The following is a 15,657-nucleotide window of genomic DNA, read 5'->3' on the forward strand; positions in this document are numbered from 1 at the left end:
CCTTGCAGGCGGGAGGACATTACGATACGCCCTCGCTTGGAGTACACTAAATCCCCGTTGCAGACAGACCGTTTTTTAGCCCGAAGGCGTGATGGCCTGCGAGAGCGGGAGGGAAAGGAGACCTCCCGGTCCTCACCTTCGGGCCCCGGTCTTAACTATCTTTTTGTATGTTTGTAACCCAACGCTGCTACTGCCCAAACATATAGGCTAGGACATGGATAGGAGCATTCTGGCCTATGGCATAACCCTTAGTGTTCAACATCCCCCACTACCCTACAGCCCCCTTATCTTTTATATATATATTATATTCAGTGTTCATTATTTTAATATTACTATTCATCATTCTGTGCCGTGCCTCCCTGGGATAAATAGTGTGATATACGCCCAGGCTTTTGCCGTGAAGTTGAGAAAGTGTGTGGTGATACATTGGACGAATAGTGTGATAGTGTCCAGACCGCGTGTAGCCGTTCCGCAACAGTAAATTACTTCCGGGGTAGGCCTGATTGGCCCCGAAAGCACGTGACAGGCGCGGCCACGCCCCCGCGGCCGCCTCAGGACGCGCAACGAGGCTGCTGCTTTCCGCCTTCAACGCCGCCCGCCGCAGAGGAGGAAGAAGCAGGAGTTCGCCGCAAAACATAAGAAGCAGGAGTTCGCCGCAAAACATAATAATAATCGCGCCGCAGTCGGCAGTTGAAGTAAAGTAAGTGCTGTATTTTGAAGTAAAGTAAGTGCTGTATTTTATTTCACATCAAGCAAGATTCACGGCGCCTTTCACATTGTAATATCATAATAATAATCGCGCCGCAGTCGGCTCACTTTTCCCATGTGCAGGCAGTCATCCACGCTGCAGCCATCTAATATTAATCACTTTTCAACGTTGAAGTAATGCTTAAGTTATAACTTGAGTCAAGAAAGCGCGAGCTTCACTCACTTTTCCCATGTGCAGGCAGTCATCCACGCTGCAGCCATCTAATATTAATCACTTTTCAACGTTGAAGTAATGCTTAAGTTATAACTTGAGTCAAGAAAGCGCGAGCTTCACTCACTTTTCCCGCGTGCAGGCAGTCATCCACGCTGCAGCCATCTAATATTAATCACTTTTCAACGTTGAAGTAATGCTTAAGTTATAACTTGAGTCAAGAAAGCGCGAGCTTCACTCACTTTTCCCATGTGCAGGCAGTCATCCACGCTGCAGCCATCTAATATTAATCACTTTTCAACGTTGAAGTAATGCTTAAGTTATAACTTGAGTCAAGAAAGCGCGAGCTTCACTCACTTTTCCCATGTGCAGGCAGTCATCCACGCTGCAGCCATCTAATATTAATCACTTTTCAACGTTGAAGTAATGCTTAAGTTATAACTTGAGTCAAGAAAGCGCGAGCTTCACTCACTTTTCCCATCTATATTGAAGTAAGTGCTGTATTTTATTTCACATCAAGCAAGATTCACTTTGTCACAAGTGCTTAAGTTATCACATCAAGCAAGATTCACTTTGTCACAAGTGCTTAAGTTATCACATCAAGCAAGATTCACTTTGTCACAAGTGCTTAAGTTATCACATCAAGCAAGATTCACTTTGTCACAAGTGCTTAAGTGCGCCTATCAGCTAGCTGACTGATGTAAATCTCATTACGCCCTCATGGTACGCGCGCATCAGGCAAGGCCCTTAAAACAAGATTACAAACATCACAAAACGCACTGGTCAGACTACTACTTGACTGTAAAGGAATGTGAATCTCTACCCACATTCAGCACCGCTCTTAAAGAGCACAGGCGGGAGGCTGCAATTCCCCCACCACCTCCATATATCCATATATACATATATTCCAATATACATGTATATATTCCACGCACGCCGTATGTATATTTCTCTCCCACCCACCCCCTCCTAATGTATATACTCTGTCAGGATCTAGGGGTAACAGTACTGTATATTTGAATACCGTTTATGTCACACACGTATCAGTACTAAATACGCATACGCCCCTATGCTGCAAATGTCGCATATGTTGTGTATGTCATAAATGTCTATATGAATTGAAAATGGGGGACCCTGATGTAAACAAGACAAACGCCTTAGGCAGGTCTGCATCCCCTTAACAATTGTGTGTATTGTGCCGTACTGTATTGTGCCCCATTCTGCAATCTGTTAAATAAAGTTTTCATTCATTCATTCATTCATTCATTCATTCCCTCGTTGCAAGGAAGGACGCACATGCGATGGCGGATCACGTGGATCACTGCTATGCCAGGTACTTCATTTGGTGACTAGATTTCAGAAGGCTAATTGTAACCATATGTATATTTCTCTCCCACCCGCCCCCGCCCCCATCATGCGTATATATAATATACTTTGTCAGGATCTATGGGTAACTACTGTATATTTGCATATCGTATATGTCACAAATGTAACAGTACTAAATACGCGTATGTCATGTATGTCCCCATGCCATCAGCGTCATAAATGTCACTATGAATTGAAAATGGGGGACCCTGATGTAAACAAGACAAAAGTCTTTCTCTGGTCTGCATCCCCTTAACAATTGTGTGTATTACGCCGTACTGTATTGTACCCATTCTGCAGATATTTGTGACAAATAAAATGTACTATTATTTGTCCGGTAAAAATATACTTGGCCGGTGGATTTTTTTCATCTACCAGTGGGTGAAAAAGTAAAATGTTTGCGTTCATTTGGACTTTAGACGCCGTGGTGGGGTTTGTGACCACCCAGCGAGAGCACAAGAGACGAATATAGAGGACTACCCACAGTTAAAGGTAATCGCTGTCGTGGATTATGATTATGATCATTCCTAGTCGCAAATTACCAGTAGGCTAATTGCATCTCTCCTGTACGCAGGGTTGGCTGCCTGACAAGTTTCCACTTCATGTGTGCAAGTATGAAGGCGAGGTACGCCCATTAGGAGACCACACTGGTTTCGTCTCTACAGTACGCGCGGATGTCCACACTGTGGAACAGGCCAAGGAGTGGGCGGCATTGGTGAACGCGTCATCTGGGGTGACATGGCGAGTGGAGGCTACCCGACCATTGCCGGAGGGCAGGGTCCTATTCCACGTAAGAATTGCGTTGTCAAAACGTCTTACTGTCATTTGTTACTACCATTTCTGTCTTTCACCCATACTGCTAGGCCATACACGCAGGCCATACTGCTAACCCATACTGCATTCAATCAAAATGTTGCAGAAACGTTACCGGTGCCAGCATAAGACGCGGCACGTGACATTTAAAAACACCGGCTGCCAAGCTACCATGGAAGTTAAAATGAAAAATAGAAGAAGCCTGTGAGTTTGAACTATACAATACTTATAATTCAATTATTTTTATGGACATAACAGTTGGGGCCTAGTTTTAAATTGTTAAGTTGATTTTGTTTCACAGGAGCAAAGACCCACATATCGCTCATTTCCCATTGGAAGTTCGCATTGTGAATAGGCACAATCACAATCTCCATGTCTCAGATGCCATGCGCTATAGAGATGTTGGACAAAAGGCCATAGACGTGTTGACCGGGTTATTAGAGTTAGGCCACACGCCTCCTTCTGCTTTGTTTGTGCTAAAGCAGAATCTGGCAATTGAACACGGAGACGACTACGTCTATGCTGCAGCCAACAGAGAGATCTGCCCAGACCTGGCCTATGTGCAAAGGTAGACGTTCAGTTATACAGTACTGCCAAAATATTCATAACCGCGTAGATGTTCATTTAATTGGAATTGTATGCAGTTACTAAATTAGTGTTCTTTGCCAGATTGTCCGGAGCGTTGACCAAGGACAAATATGGCACCCAGCGTGGTGCAAGTATGTTGGAAGCCCTCGGGAATCAGGTGGACGCGTACAACGCCGCGTGCCAGGACAGCTGTGCTGTAATGGGAACCTCTTCTCGCGGGGGCCCATTGGTCGCAGTGGCCTCTCCCCTCATGAAGCGAGTGCACCACCAGGTATTTTGGCTATTTGTATCTGTATACTGTGATTTTGTCATGGTGTTCCATTCAGTGGTGCTGAGGTGGCAACTAACTAAATCGCCTACCAGTTCGCCTACAGAGCCAACAGGTCCACGGAGGACGCCATCGCCACGACTCTCCACTCTACCCTGTCCCATCTGGAGAGAGCGGGGGGGGCTACGCACGGCTGCTCTTGCCCCCCCACGCACACGCACACACAACATTAACATTAACAATTATCTTTTACACCCCCCTGTTTATATTAATGTTATTTATGCCCCACCCCTGTTTTTATATTTAATACTGTGTTTAGGACTGTTTTTATTTTTTTACTAGCACCTAGGGCACCTAGGGTTGCATTTTAAATTTCGTTGTAACAACTGTAACAATGACAATAAAGATCTATTCTATTCTATTCTATTCTATTCTATTCTATTCTATTCTATTCTATTCTGCTCTATTCTATTCTAAACAACACACTAACTAACACTAACTATGCCTGCCTCTGTGTCCGTCTGTCTGTCCGTCTGTCCATCTGTGTTTGTCGGTCTGTCAGCTGAAGCACAGTGGCGAACTCTGCTTCATAGATTCCTCCGGCAACATGGACAGGGAGAACATCAGAGTTTTTTTGTTGCTGACCCACAGCCCTGCCGGAGCTCTACCATTGGGGATCCTTTTCTGCCAGTCTGAGGATGAGGAGACTATTTTTGAAGGGCTACAGCTGCTGAAGAATTTGATTGGAGAGAGGGCCTTTGCTGGCAGGGGAGAAGCTGGGCCACAGATCTTCATGACGGACGACTGCGCGGCAGAGAGGGGAGCTTTAGGGAGGGCATTCCCACAAGCCACTTGCCTCCTGTGCATTTTCCATGTGCTACAAGCAGTATGGCGATGGCTGTGGAGCAAGGCGAGTCTGGTGGAGTGCAGAGACAGGCCAACTCTGTTCACTCTGGTTAAAGGGATGCTCTACTCAAAGGAGACAGCAGAGGTGGACAGGCTGTACTCTGCAGCGAGAGAGCACCCTGTTGCTGTCAGGTTAGTGCTTAGACATTCCCACAATCACATCCCACAATCACACAGCAGTCTTGCAAATTCGGTGCAAGAAAGTCAGGAGGCTTGCATTTGCATACTTCATGTGTCTACCTCTTCATGAGCCTGCTGTCATTACATCGATGTATGTGCATTTTCTGTGTTTGTTTCCTTATTTGATCAATTGCAGGTATGAAAAGTACCTGCAGTACATTGAGCGCCTGTACAGTCGCAGGGAGTGTTGGGCACTAAGCTACAGGGGCAGCCACGGTCTCCTCACCCGGGGAAATAACACCAATAATTACGCTGAAGCAGCGATGCGCGTCCTCAAAGACGGGATCCTCCAGAGGACAAAAACCTTCAATCCAGGCCAACTGTTTGACATCCTGACCAAACAGCTGGAGGTCTACTATGAGGCCCGCATTGTGGATGTTGCCCTCGGACGCTTGCGGACATATCAGAGGAGGAGATTCCTTCCGCAGGTTACCAACATCACTGAATCTCAGATCCAGCAGGTACTATATCAAATGCATACTTTTAGAGATGACTACAGTAACCAGTGCAGATTTAGCGTGCAGATTTAGCCATTGTGTAATGTCCCTTGTATGACGCATGATTTGTATAGCTTGAGGGCAACAGGTACGAGGTGAAGGGCTCGGTGACGGGGGCGTACATCGTGGACGCGGAGATGGAGCTGTGCTCATGCCCGGCAGGACAAACTGGGGCCCCCTGTAAACATCTGGCAGCAGTGGCCAAGTTTTACCCTGTGGATATGTCCAACACTTTTCTCCCGACAACTCCGGAGATGAAGGTCGTACTGCTCAAATTAACATCAGCAGGAGGTAAAGCTAATACCTTTCTTTTCACAATAAACTAGGGATGCTCGATATTGGCTTTTTTACCGATACCGATATACCGATATTGTCAAACTCTTAATTTCCGATACCGATATCAACCGATATCAACCGATACCGATATATGCAGGGTCCCCCCCCCCCCCCCAAAAATGGAATAATTTCAGGTAATTAACATTACATATCTCTTGTTGTGGAATTAATGCATACTTTTGACAATAAATAAAATCAGAAATTGTTCTTACGCGCTTGCCTGGGTAAATAAAGGTTATAGAAATGTAAAAAAAAACGATACCGATATTTTCCGATATCACATTTTAATGCCGATATCGGCCGATAATATCGGTAGGCCGATAATATCGCACATCCCTACAATAAACCATAATAGACCTTTCCTACACTGAACGCAATGCCGCTTATTCTTATATTCTGTATACTATAGCAACCGTCCCCTTGGGCTTCCTTCAACCCCTGAGACTTGCTCAGCCCCTGAGACTTGCTCAGCCCCTGAGACTTGCTCAGCCCCTGAGACTTGCTCAGCCCCTGAGACTTGCTCAGCCAGCATGCCAGTCATTCCAGGGTAAGTAATACCACCCTTGCAGCATGCATGCACGCACGCGCGCACACACACACACACACACACACACACACACACACACACACACACACACACACACACACACACACACACACACACACACACACACACACACACACACACCATAAGATGTGACATACTGTAGTTGTTGATATGCGCGTGTCTTTGTGTCAACAGACGCCACCCCTGGGCCAAGCGGTACGGCGACAGATCAAACAGACGCCACCCCTGGGCCAAGCGGTACGGCGACAGATCAAACAGACGCCACCCCTGGGCCAAGCGGTACGGCGACAGATGAGCTGCAAGAAACCGGTCAGTTATGAACGCGTCTGTTTGTGTCACTTTCTCTCACACACGCCTACACACACACACACACACACACACACACACACACACACACACACACACACACACACACACACACACACACACCATAAGATGTGAGATACTGTAGTTGTTGATATGCGCGTGTATTCCCTACTCCAGCCACAAGTGTTAAATAGGATATAATAATATGAAGGATGTACATCTTGAAGTTGTTCAAACCCTGTGACATTCAAAATAAACCTATTCCCTTCTTATTGTCACACATTCAGATGATGACGACTGTGATTTCGAGGAGTCGTTGTCAGATATGCGGCGACGCAGTCAGGACCCCCTCTTCACTGCTGACTGCAAGGCCTGGTCAAAACAGTATCAGCTGCTGAAGAGGAACCCTTCCGCAATGTCGTCAGCCTTACGCACATTCGGCAAGTCCGGGAGCCTGTCAACGAGGGCTTTCACATTACGCCGGGCTGCGCGGCGGCAAGGCCCGATCATTGGCTGTCAGCCAACTGCAGTGGCGCGCAGGAAGTTGCCAGCTGGCTCAAGGAGACGCGTTCAAGCTGGGCGACCTGCAAAGCAACACAGCCTGAGCGCGTCGGTGGCTTTGAACACTAGTGGGGCAAAAAAACATTGAAGCTAATAGTGTAACGGTCAAAGTTTTTTTTTTTTTATCTTACCCCGAGAGTCCACATTACAGTTCTACGTTTGTTTTGATGTGAAAATGATGCTGCACTTAGCACTGACTGCACTTAGCACTGACTGCACTTAGCACTGTCTGAGAAAGTCCACATTACAGTTCTACATTTGTTTTGATGTGAAAATGATGCTGCACTTAGCACTGACTGCACTTAGCATTGACTGCACTTAGCACTGTCTGAGAAAGTACACATTACAGTTCTACTTTATAAAATGCTAATTGTAAATATGTTTGTCAATGTTAATAATATGAGAAAGTACATAATAGTTCTACTTTGACGTTTTAATGTTGGACCAAAGCAGCGCATGTAATTAGAATACAGGCAAATAAAAGTAATTTAGTTTAAAGTACAATCTTGGCTGTCTTTTTCTCTCAGCGCTTCAATGCGTAGATCTTGCCTTCAACAATGTATGCCTTTCAAATGTTAAATGATAAATGATTGCATGACTGCCGACTGCGGCGCGATTATTATGACTGATGACTGTGATCGCGACGCTGTACATATGTCTCTATGATAAATGATTGCATGACTGTCGACTGCGGCGCGATTATTATGACTGATGACTGCGATCGCAACGCTGTACATATGTCTCTATACTATTTTATTTCATACAACAATGTATGCCTTTCAAATGTTATTATGACTGATGACTGATGATCGCGACGCTGTATTGATTGATTGATTGACAACTTTATTAACAGATTGCAGAATGGGTACAATACAGTACAGCTCAATACACACAATTGTTAAGGGGATGCAGACCAGAGAAAGACTTTCGTCTTGTTTACATCAGGGTCCCCCATTTTCAATTCATCAGGACATATATGACATACATGACATACAGATAGTCAGTACTGCTACATCTATACATTTATGTACATATGTCTCTATACTATTTTATTTCATACAACAATGTATGCCTTTCAAATGTTATTATTGATTGATTGATTGAAAACTTGATTAACAGATTGCAGAATGGGTACAGTACAGTACGGCTCAATACATACAATTGTTAAGGGGATGCAGACCAGAGAAAGACTTTCGTCTTGTTTACATCAGGGTCCCCCATTTTCAATTCATCATAACATATATGACATACATGACATACAGATAGACAGTACTGCTACATCTATACATTTATGACATATCAGATTTGCAAATACAGTACTGTTAATGTGGCTTAGAGTAGACGACAGAGTACAGCAACTTGCAATGGGCCTGGTCTACAAGATACACTACGCGACCAAGGTACCCATGTACATGTCAAAATACTTCCCAAAGGTCAGTGAATACCACGATCACAACACCAGAGGGAGCTCCACAAATCATGTAAAACCCAGATTCGGCTCAAACAAGGGACTAAACACGTTTCGCAATTATGCCACATCAATGTGGAACGCCCTGCCTAAAGCTGTAAAGGAATGTGAATCACTACCCACCTTCAAAAACACTCTCAAAAAACACCTACGTGAGACTGCAATTCGAAACTGGCCCCTACAAATGTCCTAACCTAGTTGTACAGTAAATGACCAAGTAAGGCTTTGTCAACATTCCAATGTACAGTGTAAAATGTGTGTGTGTCCCCTACCCAACCCCCCCCCCCCCCCCCCCCCCCACCTCCAATGTAAATACAGCCCTCACCCAACCCACCCAACCCCACCCCACCAACCTCCTCCAATGTACAGTTTCTACGCCAAATGTATATACACTCCTTTTCTGGACACTTTTGTATCACAAACAGTACTGTATTTGCAAATCTGATATGTCATAAATGTATAGATGTAGCAGTACTGTCTATCTGTATGTCATGTATGTCATATATGTTATGATGAATTGAAAATGGGGGACCCTGGTGGAAACAAGACGAAAGTCTTTCTCTGGTCTGCATCCCCTTAACAATTGTATGTATTGAGATGTACTGTACTGTACCCATTCTGCAATCTGTTAATAAACTTTTCAATCAATCAATCAAATGTACTGATGTACTGACAGTACTGATGATCGCGACGCTGTACATATGTCTCTATACTATTTTATTTCATACAACAATGTATGCCTTTCAAATGTTATTATGACTGATGACTGCGATCGCGACGCTGTACATATGTCTCTATACTATTTTATTTCATACAACAATGTATGCCTTTCAAATGTTATTATGACTGATGATCGCGACGCTGTACAATATGTCTCTATACTATTTTATTTCATACAACAATGTATGCCTTTCAAATGTTATTATGACTGATGATCGCGACGCTGTACAATATGTCTCTATACTATTTTATTTCATACAACAATGTATGCCTTTCAAATGTTATTATGACTGATGACTGCGATCGCGACGCTGTACATATGTCTCTATACTATTTTATTTCATACAACAATGTATGCCTTTCAAATGTTATTATGACTGATGATCGCGACGCTGTACATATGTCTCTATACTATTTTATTTCATACAACAATGTATGCCTTTCAAATGTTATTATGACTGATGACTGCGATCGCGACGCTGTACATAGGCTTGTTCAAGATGGATTTCGGTTTGCCTCGACTAGTAGACGAGAGTAGCCGAGTGAAGCCGGGGGAGGAGTTAAGAGGGCGGACACTGCCGATTTCACGAGAGCCCCTCGCCTAGTCTCGTGCGGCAGATACGCTTTCACGTCACCACACACACATTACACACCTGTCCAGCTCATTATAATGCGATGGCCGTGTGCAAAATTAGATCAGATTCAAATGTACAGCACACCATATACTGCTATAGTGGAATATACTATTCATATATACCATAATATATACCATCTTGTTGCGCGCTCCTGGCCGCACGCACACACAACACACTGCTGAATAATTCTGTTTTGCATCAATATATATATGTATACTGTGTATATTGAGGCAAAACAGAATTATATATACAGTATTGAGGCAAAACAGACGACGCATGTGTGTGTGTGTGTGTCTGACAGCTTGAAGTTTATCATGATCATTTTTACGATGAATTGAAAATGGGGGACCCTGATGTAAACAAGACGAAAGTCTTTCTCTGGTCTGCATCCCCTTAACAATTGTATGTATTGAGCTGTACTGTACTGTACCCATTCTGCAATCTGTTAATAAAGTTTTCATTCATTCATTCATTCATTCATTCATGATGATATGATGATAACGCATAACATAATAAAGTTTTCAATCAATCAAACGTCTCATAACTCCCTGGCTGTCACATGGCTGGTGACTGACAACTTTTCTGAGCCAATAGGCGCTTTGCGCGACCGTAGCAAGTCGCTTCCCAGCCGGGAGCAGCCGGCTGAGAGGTACTGTGGCGCCTCGCTCTAAAGGCTGCTTGTGGCTCGCTCCCGCGGGAGTTCCGCGCCTCGCCTCGCCAGATTTTCAGAGCAAATCGGACAACATTCTAACCGTCATGCAACGCGCTTGGCGAGGCAGTAGTCAAACCTGCGCAGATCTGCGTCCGCCTATCCCATCTTGAACAAGCCTTATATGTCTCTATACTATTTTATTACGCCTGCCTCTTCCTCCTCTGCGGCGGGCGGCGTTGAAGGCGGAAAGCAGCAGCCTCGTTGCGCGTCCTGAGGCGGCCGCGGGGGCGTGGCCGCGCCTGTCACGTGCTTTCGGGGCCAATCAGGCCTACCCCGGAAGTAACTTACTGTTGCGGAACGGCTACACGCGTCCAGACCTGTGTGCAGTGCAGCACCTTCCCTCACGTGTGTAGTGTTTTAGGGGCAGGGCAAGTAGGTGGGTGGGAATAACAGCTGGGGAGGGTTGACCTATAGTGCAGGGAGCGTCTCCGTTCTTAACTACCCTAGGCCTAAGGGCATGGTATTTTAGTTAGTCTAGTAAATTGCTATTTAAATAAACTTATGAATTCATGTGCTATATATCATATTTTGTAATAAAGTGTTACCTATTGTATCTCAAACATTCTCTCCTTGTCTTGCTTGTGGTCTTGGGGAAATCTGGTATGGGTTGATCAGCTGAGCTCTTTGGGAAAGTACACCCGTGCGCTTGCACCTCCTAGCTGTAGACTGGGGTACTTTCCATTGGGGTTCTGGTGACAGTATCACCAGGCGTGCATGAAGAACAGAGAATGTATGTACAGTAGGGTTTTTATTCTTGCGACAGCTCCGCCATTTTTAAACTGATTTCAACACAGATGGTTGCTAAATGTTCACAATAGGGGAGACAAACTAACTGCGCTCCAATAAATGCCAATAACGTTCAGTTTTGTGGTATATAATCCAGAGAAATAAAAAAAATTATACACAAGTCATTTTCTTGAAGGCAGCTAGAATCCGTTGGGTAGTGTGGTTCTTCGAAATTCCAATGCTCTTTGAGAGCTCTGGATGTCCTCTTCTCATAATGACTACAATCGTCATCATTCAGCGACGGCTGCTAATTCAAAATGGCGGATATCCGCAATAAATACAACACATTTCAAAAACTAAAATCTCACTAATAACACTTTAACCTATTAGTAAACAAACGTATTGCTGAAAATATACACTGACTGCTGTTGTGACATGGTTAGGATGTTTACTCTTGAATACCTTTGAACAAAAATATGATAATTATGTCAGACAGTCTAGAGAGAATGATTTATGACGTGATGTCATTTGCGGTCCGGTGCCGGACTGCACGGGTGGAAGAGGTTAAACAAGTCATAGATGCAAAGCTCTTTACACAAAGTATTTCCTGTGAGATGCCACTAGGGGGCAGAGCAGCTCATCAGTTACTGATTAGAGTTAGTGTGATAGTGGCATCACTAGTCATATTCTCCACTTGCACAATGTGGGGGCGTCATATCCGGTTATGTCTATTGCCCGGTAGATTTCGTCCGGTCCCATCACAATGCATTGAGTTTAGCAACTTTTCTCCCATCAATTAAACAACTTTATCGTCACTTTTTTCTTTTTGAATTCAAGTTCCTTGTTCCTTTTATTGCCACACGGCCAGGCCGGTAGAGTTTTTGGGCTGTATTTCATGTAAAAAAGTGTACTGTTATGCCTCTTTTCCACTGCATGGTACCTACTCGACTCTACTCTGCCTTTTCGGTTTTCCATTGCCAAGATTTTGCGTATGGTGCCTGGTACCGGGTACTTTTTTTAGTACCTGCTTTGTCGAGGTTCCAAGCGAGTAGAGAAGCGATACTAGAATGTGACGTGAAACACTGCAGACCACTGATTGGTCAGAAGAGAGAATCGTCACTACGTTATCATTGCGCTACGCGGGGGACGTCCTGCACAAAACACAAACCGGCCATCTTTAAATAGCCTTGCGACTACTAAACATTAGCATTCATTATTTGTTTGCAGCAAGAACAAAGTGCAAAAACAACAAACAAATACATTCACTGTGTATTCTGCCTCATTTATTGATGAAACAAACCGAACATCAACACAATTTACCACCAAGAACAAAGAGTTTAGTCTCACAAAAAGGTCGCAAATTTTGTTAGCTTAGGTGCTAATGTGACTGGAATTTCCCATTATAACCTAAATAGAATGGAATAGAAATACTATCATCCCGAGGGAAATTTGACACTACAAATCGGGATGATTAAAGTATTTCTATTCTATTCTATGATACCAGTGCCTTATTAGCTAATGTACACTAGCTGCAATGCTAACGGTTATAATGGAAAATACCAGTCACATTAGCACATAAGCTAAACAAATGTGCAATCTTTTTGTGAGACTAAACTCTTTGCTCTTGGTGGTAAATTGTGTTGCTGTTGGTTTTGTTTCATCAATAAATTACGCAGAATTCACTGTGAAGGTATTTTCATAGCTAGCTTCGAAATCCTCTATTGTCTGTCTGTCACGGCGCCCTCGCTATCAGCTACACTGACGGGGGGGGGGAGTACCAGGTACCAAAAGCGAGTAGAGTCGAGTCGAGTCTACCATGCAGTGGAAAAGAGGCATTAGAGTTAGCTACATTAGCATTTAGCTCCACCTAAATCCAATCCAATACAACCAACAGTTTACCAGATTAACAGAAAACGTTCACAATTTTACAGAATATCAAACATGGGTCTAACAGATGCCACGTGAATACTAATTGAGTTATATGTCTCATTTCCTGCCCCATATCTAACAGATTAATGTATTGGATTTAGCGGGAGCTAAATGCTAACTCTCCACTGTTAGAGTTACTGTAGCAACATTAGCATTTAGCTCCGCCTAGATCCAATACATTAATCTGGTAGATATGCAGTGGTGAATATTCATGGAAGCCAAGCTTCCCCAAAAATATGAACAGTAAAAAGAAAAAAAAACTATATTATTGTTTTTAGAGTTTACAATAAATTAACCGAACGAGCGAAACTGCGCCCACTCTCTCTAACACTGAGGCAGCCCACTGGGCCCAGGTACACTACTGCCAGCAGTCTGCTGCCAGCATTATTTTGATTGACATTGGAGGCTTTGAGGCCAGGCCTGGTTGTCTTTTTCTCGCGTCCCTTACCATATTATTAGCCAATAAGATTCAAGCTTAATTCATTGGGGTTGGTCTTAAGCCTGGTAGGTAGGGATTCCCAAAGGCTCTGTCTGCCTCAGCCTTGGGCGTGCTTTATACAGAAGTTCACTGTTCAAGACCAATCAAATCACATTAACTCATTCTGCGCCAATGACGGAAAAAGTTGGGTTATCTCGCCGGTGGTTGAGCGCCAATCACGAGAAAAGTCGGGTTTTAATCATTATTTCTTTTATTCGCTATATCCATACATTTTTCCTCCATCCAGTCTGATGTTATCATTGGGAATGGGTCTGAGCTTGCAAAAGGCCAATACCGCTGCCTAACGCCTTGCGGCCGGTATTGCACATCATTGGAATCCTTCTGGCTGGGGCTGTGCGTCGATCTAAGAAGTCCGGTCCGGGTTTTCCTTCTCGGGCATGACTAACGTTATAACACACCAATCAAATCACATTAAAATCGCCTTTGTCTTCTAGTACTAGAGCCATTATCAGCATGCAAAGTGTGATAACGATGATATCTGGTTATTACGTTACCATTGACTACTATAAGGTGCTCGTTGTCTTGTCAATGAAACATAATATGAAACGGTAGCCAAAGTAACAAAAAGATGTTTAATTATAATTACCATGGTTTTAAAGGTGAAGGGATAACATCTAAATAATAGCAAACAATGGACAGGACTGTACAGACAGGATCAGCCACCACACACAGGGGAGAACAGAACACATTATGCACAAGGGGATGACGAGAACAAGAAACACCTAGGCTGATTACAAATGGATACACCTGGGAGGGAAACGACAAAGAACTACAAGACCAAGACACGGGACTATAACCAGACATCACACATCAAACTGGGGAACACCTGATCAGGATACAAACACATGAAGACGGGATACAAACGCGTGTAGTCTTTTACCAACAAACTTGCAGTTCCGCGTTCGGGTTCTGCGATCTGATTGGCCACTGACGTACGCTCTCTCTACGCCCAAACAGCGCGTTATGCTAGTTCTGCCTCTAACACCGCTGGGGCTGCGATGGGAACAGCTAGGGTGGTTGTCAAGCTGGACCGCATACTCAAATGAGTACACTGCCGTGAAAAGCTGCCCTTGAAACAGCAGCAGCACAGCTCTCCCTTGAGCTGAAGTGATGACCCGAAAATTACTCAAGTCCAAATTGTCAACGGTTTGCTTTAAATTGTATAAGCATTCCGTGCTGGTTGCATAGTCCAAGATATGGACGTTGAGAAGCTTGTTTTTAACTGTTAAACGGTCGCCGTTTCCCTGCCGATGCAGTGACAATATGAAAACATGCCTATCTGTGTCCTCCCCTGTATGTTACTCCACTGCGGGGCTCAGAGTGATTATGAGGTAGCTATCACCAGAGCCAGACCCTCTTTGCTTTTATTGAAAATTAGGCTACATTCTATTCCAAATAGAATAAGTTCAGTCTAGACTCATGTGCATAACTCGTCCCCGAAGTCGGGAGTGTAAGACTAGCTCAGCCATAATGTTGGTGAGGGAGGACTCGGACTGTTGCCTGTGTTGTTGAGTCAAGTTAAATAAATGAATAGACCGTCCACTGTCCAGTTCAGCACCACGGACAGCACCCAGCTGTCCACGCACACAGCTCCGCTACAGACACACTAGAGATGGGGATCGAGCATGATGCTACCATGGCCAATTTGGCCCATTCTGGTA

General features: G+C 44.2%; 2 protein-coding genes across 3 annotated transcripts; both read left to right on the forward strand.

Annotated features, from left to right (window-relative positions):
- Nucleotides 1-674: 674 nt before the first annotated feature.
- On the forward strand, nt 675-4,020 carry LOC311226211 (uncharacterized protein; the record flags this gene model as incomplete). The annotated part of the gene is made up of 8 exons (XM_084311597.1): nt 675-700; nt 2,205-2,252; nt 2,704-2,776; nt 2,859-3,074; nt 3,204-3,301; nt 3,399-3,665; nt 3,767-3,956; nt 4,012-4,020. The coding sequence occupies exons 2-8, from the start codon at nt 2,221-2,223 to the stop codon at nt 4,018-4,020; spliced, it is 885 nt and encodes a 294-aa protein (XP_084167723.1). The 5' UTR covers nt 675-700; nt 2,205-2,220.
- A 515-nt stretch (nt 4,021-4,535) lies between these two features.
- On the forward strand, nt 4,536-7,411 carry LOC311244340 (uncharacterized protein). 2 transcript variants are annotated; one of them, XM_084333803.1, is made up of 6 exons: nt 4,536-4,991; nt 5,176-5,500; nt 5,611-5,827; nt 6,282-6,419; nt 6,615-6,749; nt 7,034-7,411. In XM_084333803.1, exons 1-6 carry the CDS (start codon nt 4,561-4,563, stop codon nt 7,393-7,395), a joined length of 1,608 nt encoding a protein of 535 aa, XP_084189929.1. In that variant the 5' UTR covers nt 4,536-4,560; the 3' UTR covers nt 7,396-7,411. The 2 variants fall into 2 exon arrangements, with proteins under 2 accessions (XP_084189929.1, XP_084189930.1); XM_084333804.1 differs by having other exon boundaries at nt 6,657-6,749.
- Nucleotides 7,412-15,657: the final 8,246 nt, after the last annotated feature.

The sequence above is a fragment of the Notolepis coatsorum genome (assembly GCF_963971535.1).
Source record: "Notolepis coatsorum genome assembly, chromosome: 1".
Taxonomy (NCBI): domain Eukaryota; kingdom Metazoa; phylum Chordata; class Actinopteri; order Aulopiformes; family Paralepididae; genus Notolepis; species Notolepis coatsorum.

Coding starts and splice junctions, on each gene's coding strand:
- LOC311244340 (XM_084333803.1), top strand. CDS start 4,561: ATGGACAGGGAGAACATCAGAGTTTTTTTGTTGCTGACCCACAGCCCT. Junction 5,501..5,610: donor CTGAATCTCAGATCCAGCAG/GTACTATATCAA, acceptor TGATTTGTATAG/CTTGAGGGCAACAGGTACGA. Junction 5,828..6,281: donor CAAATTAACATCAGCAGGAG/GTAAAGCTAATA, acceptor TGTATACTATAG/CAACCGTCCCCTTGGGCTTC.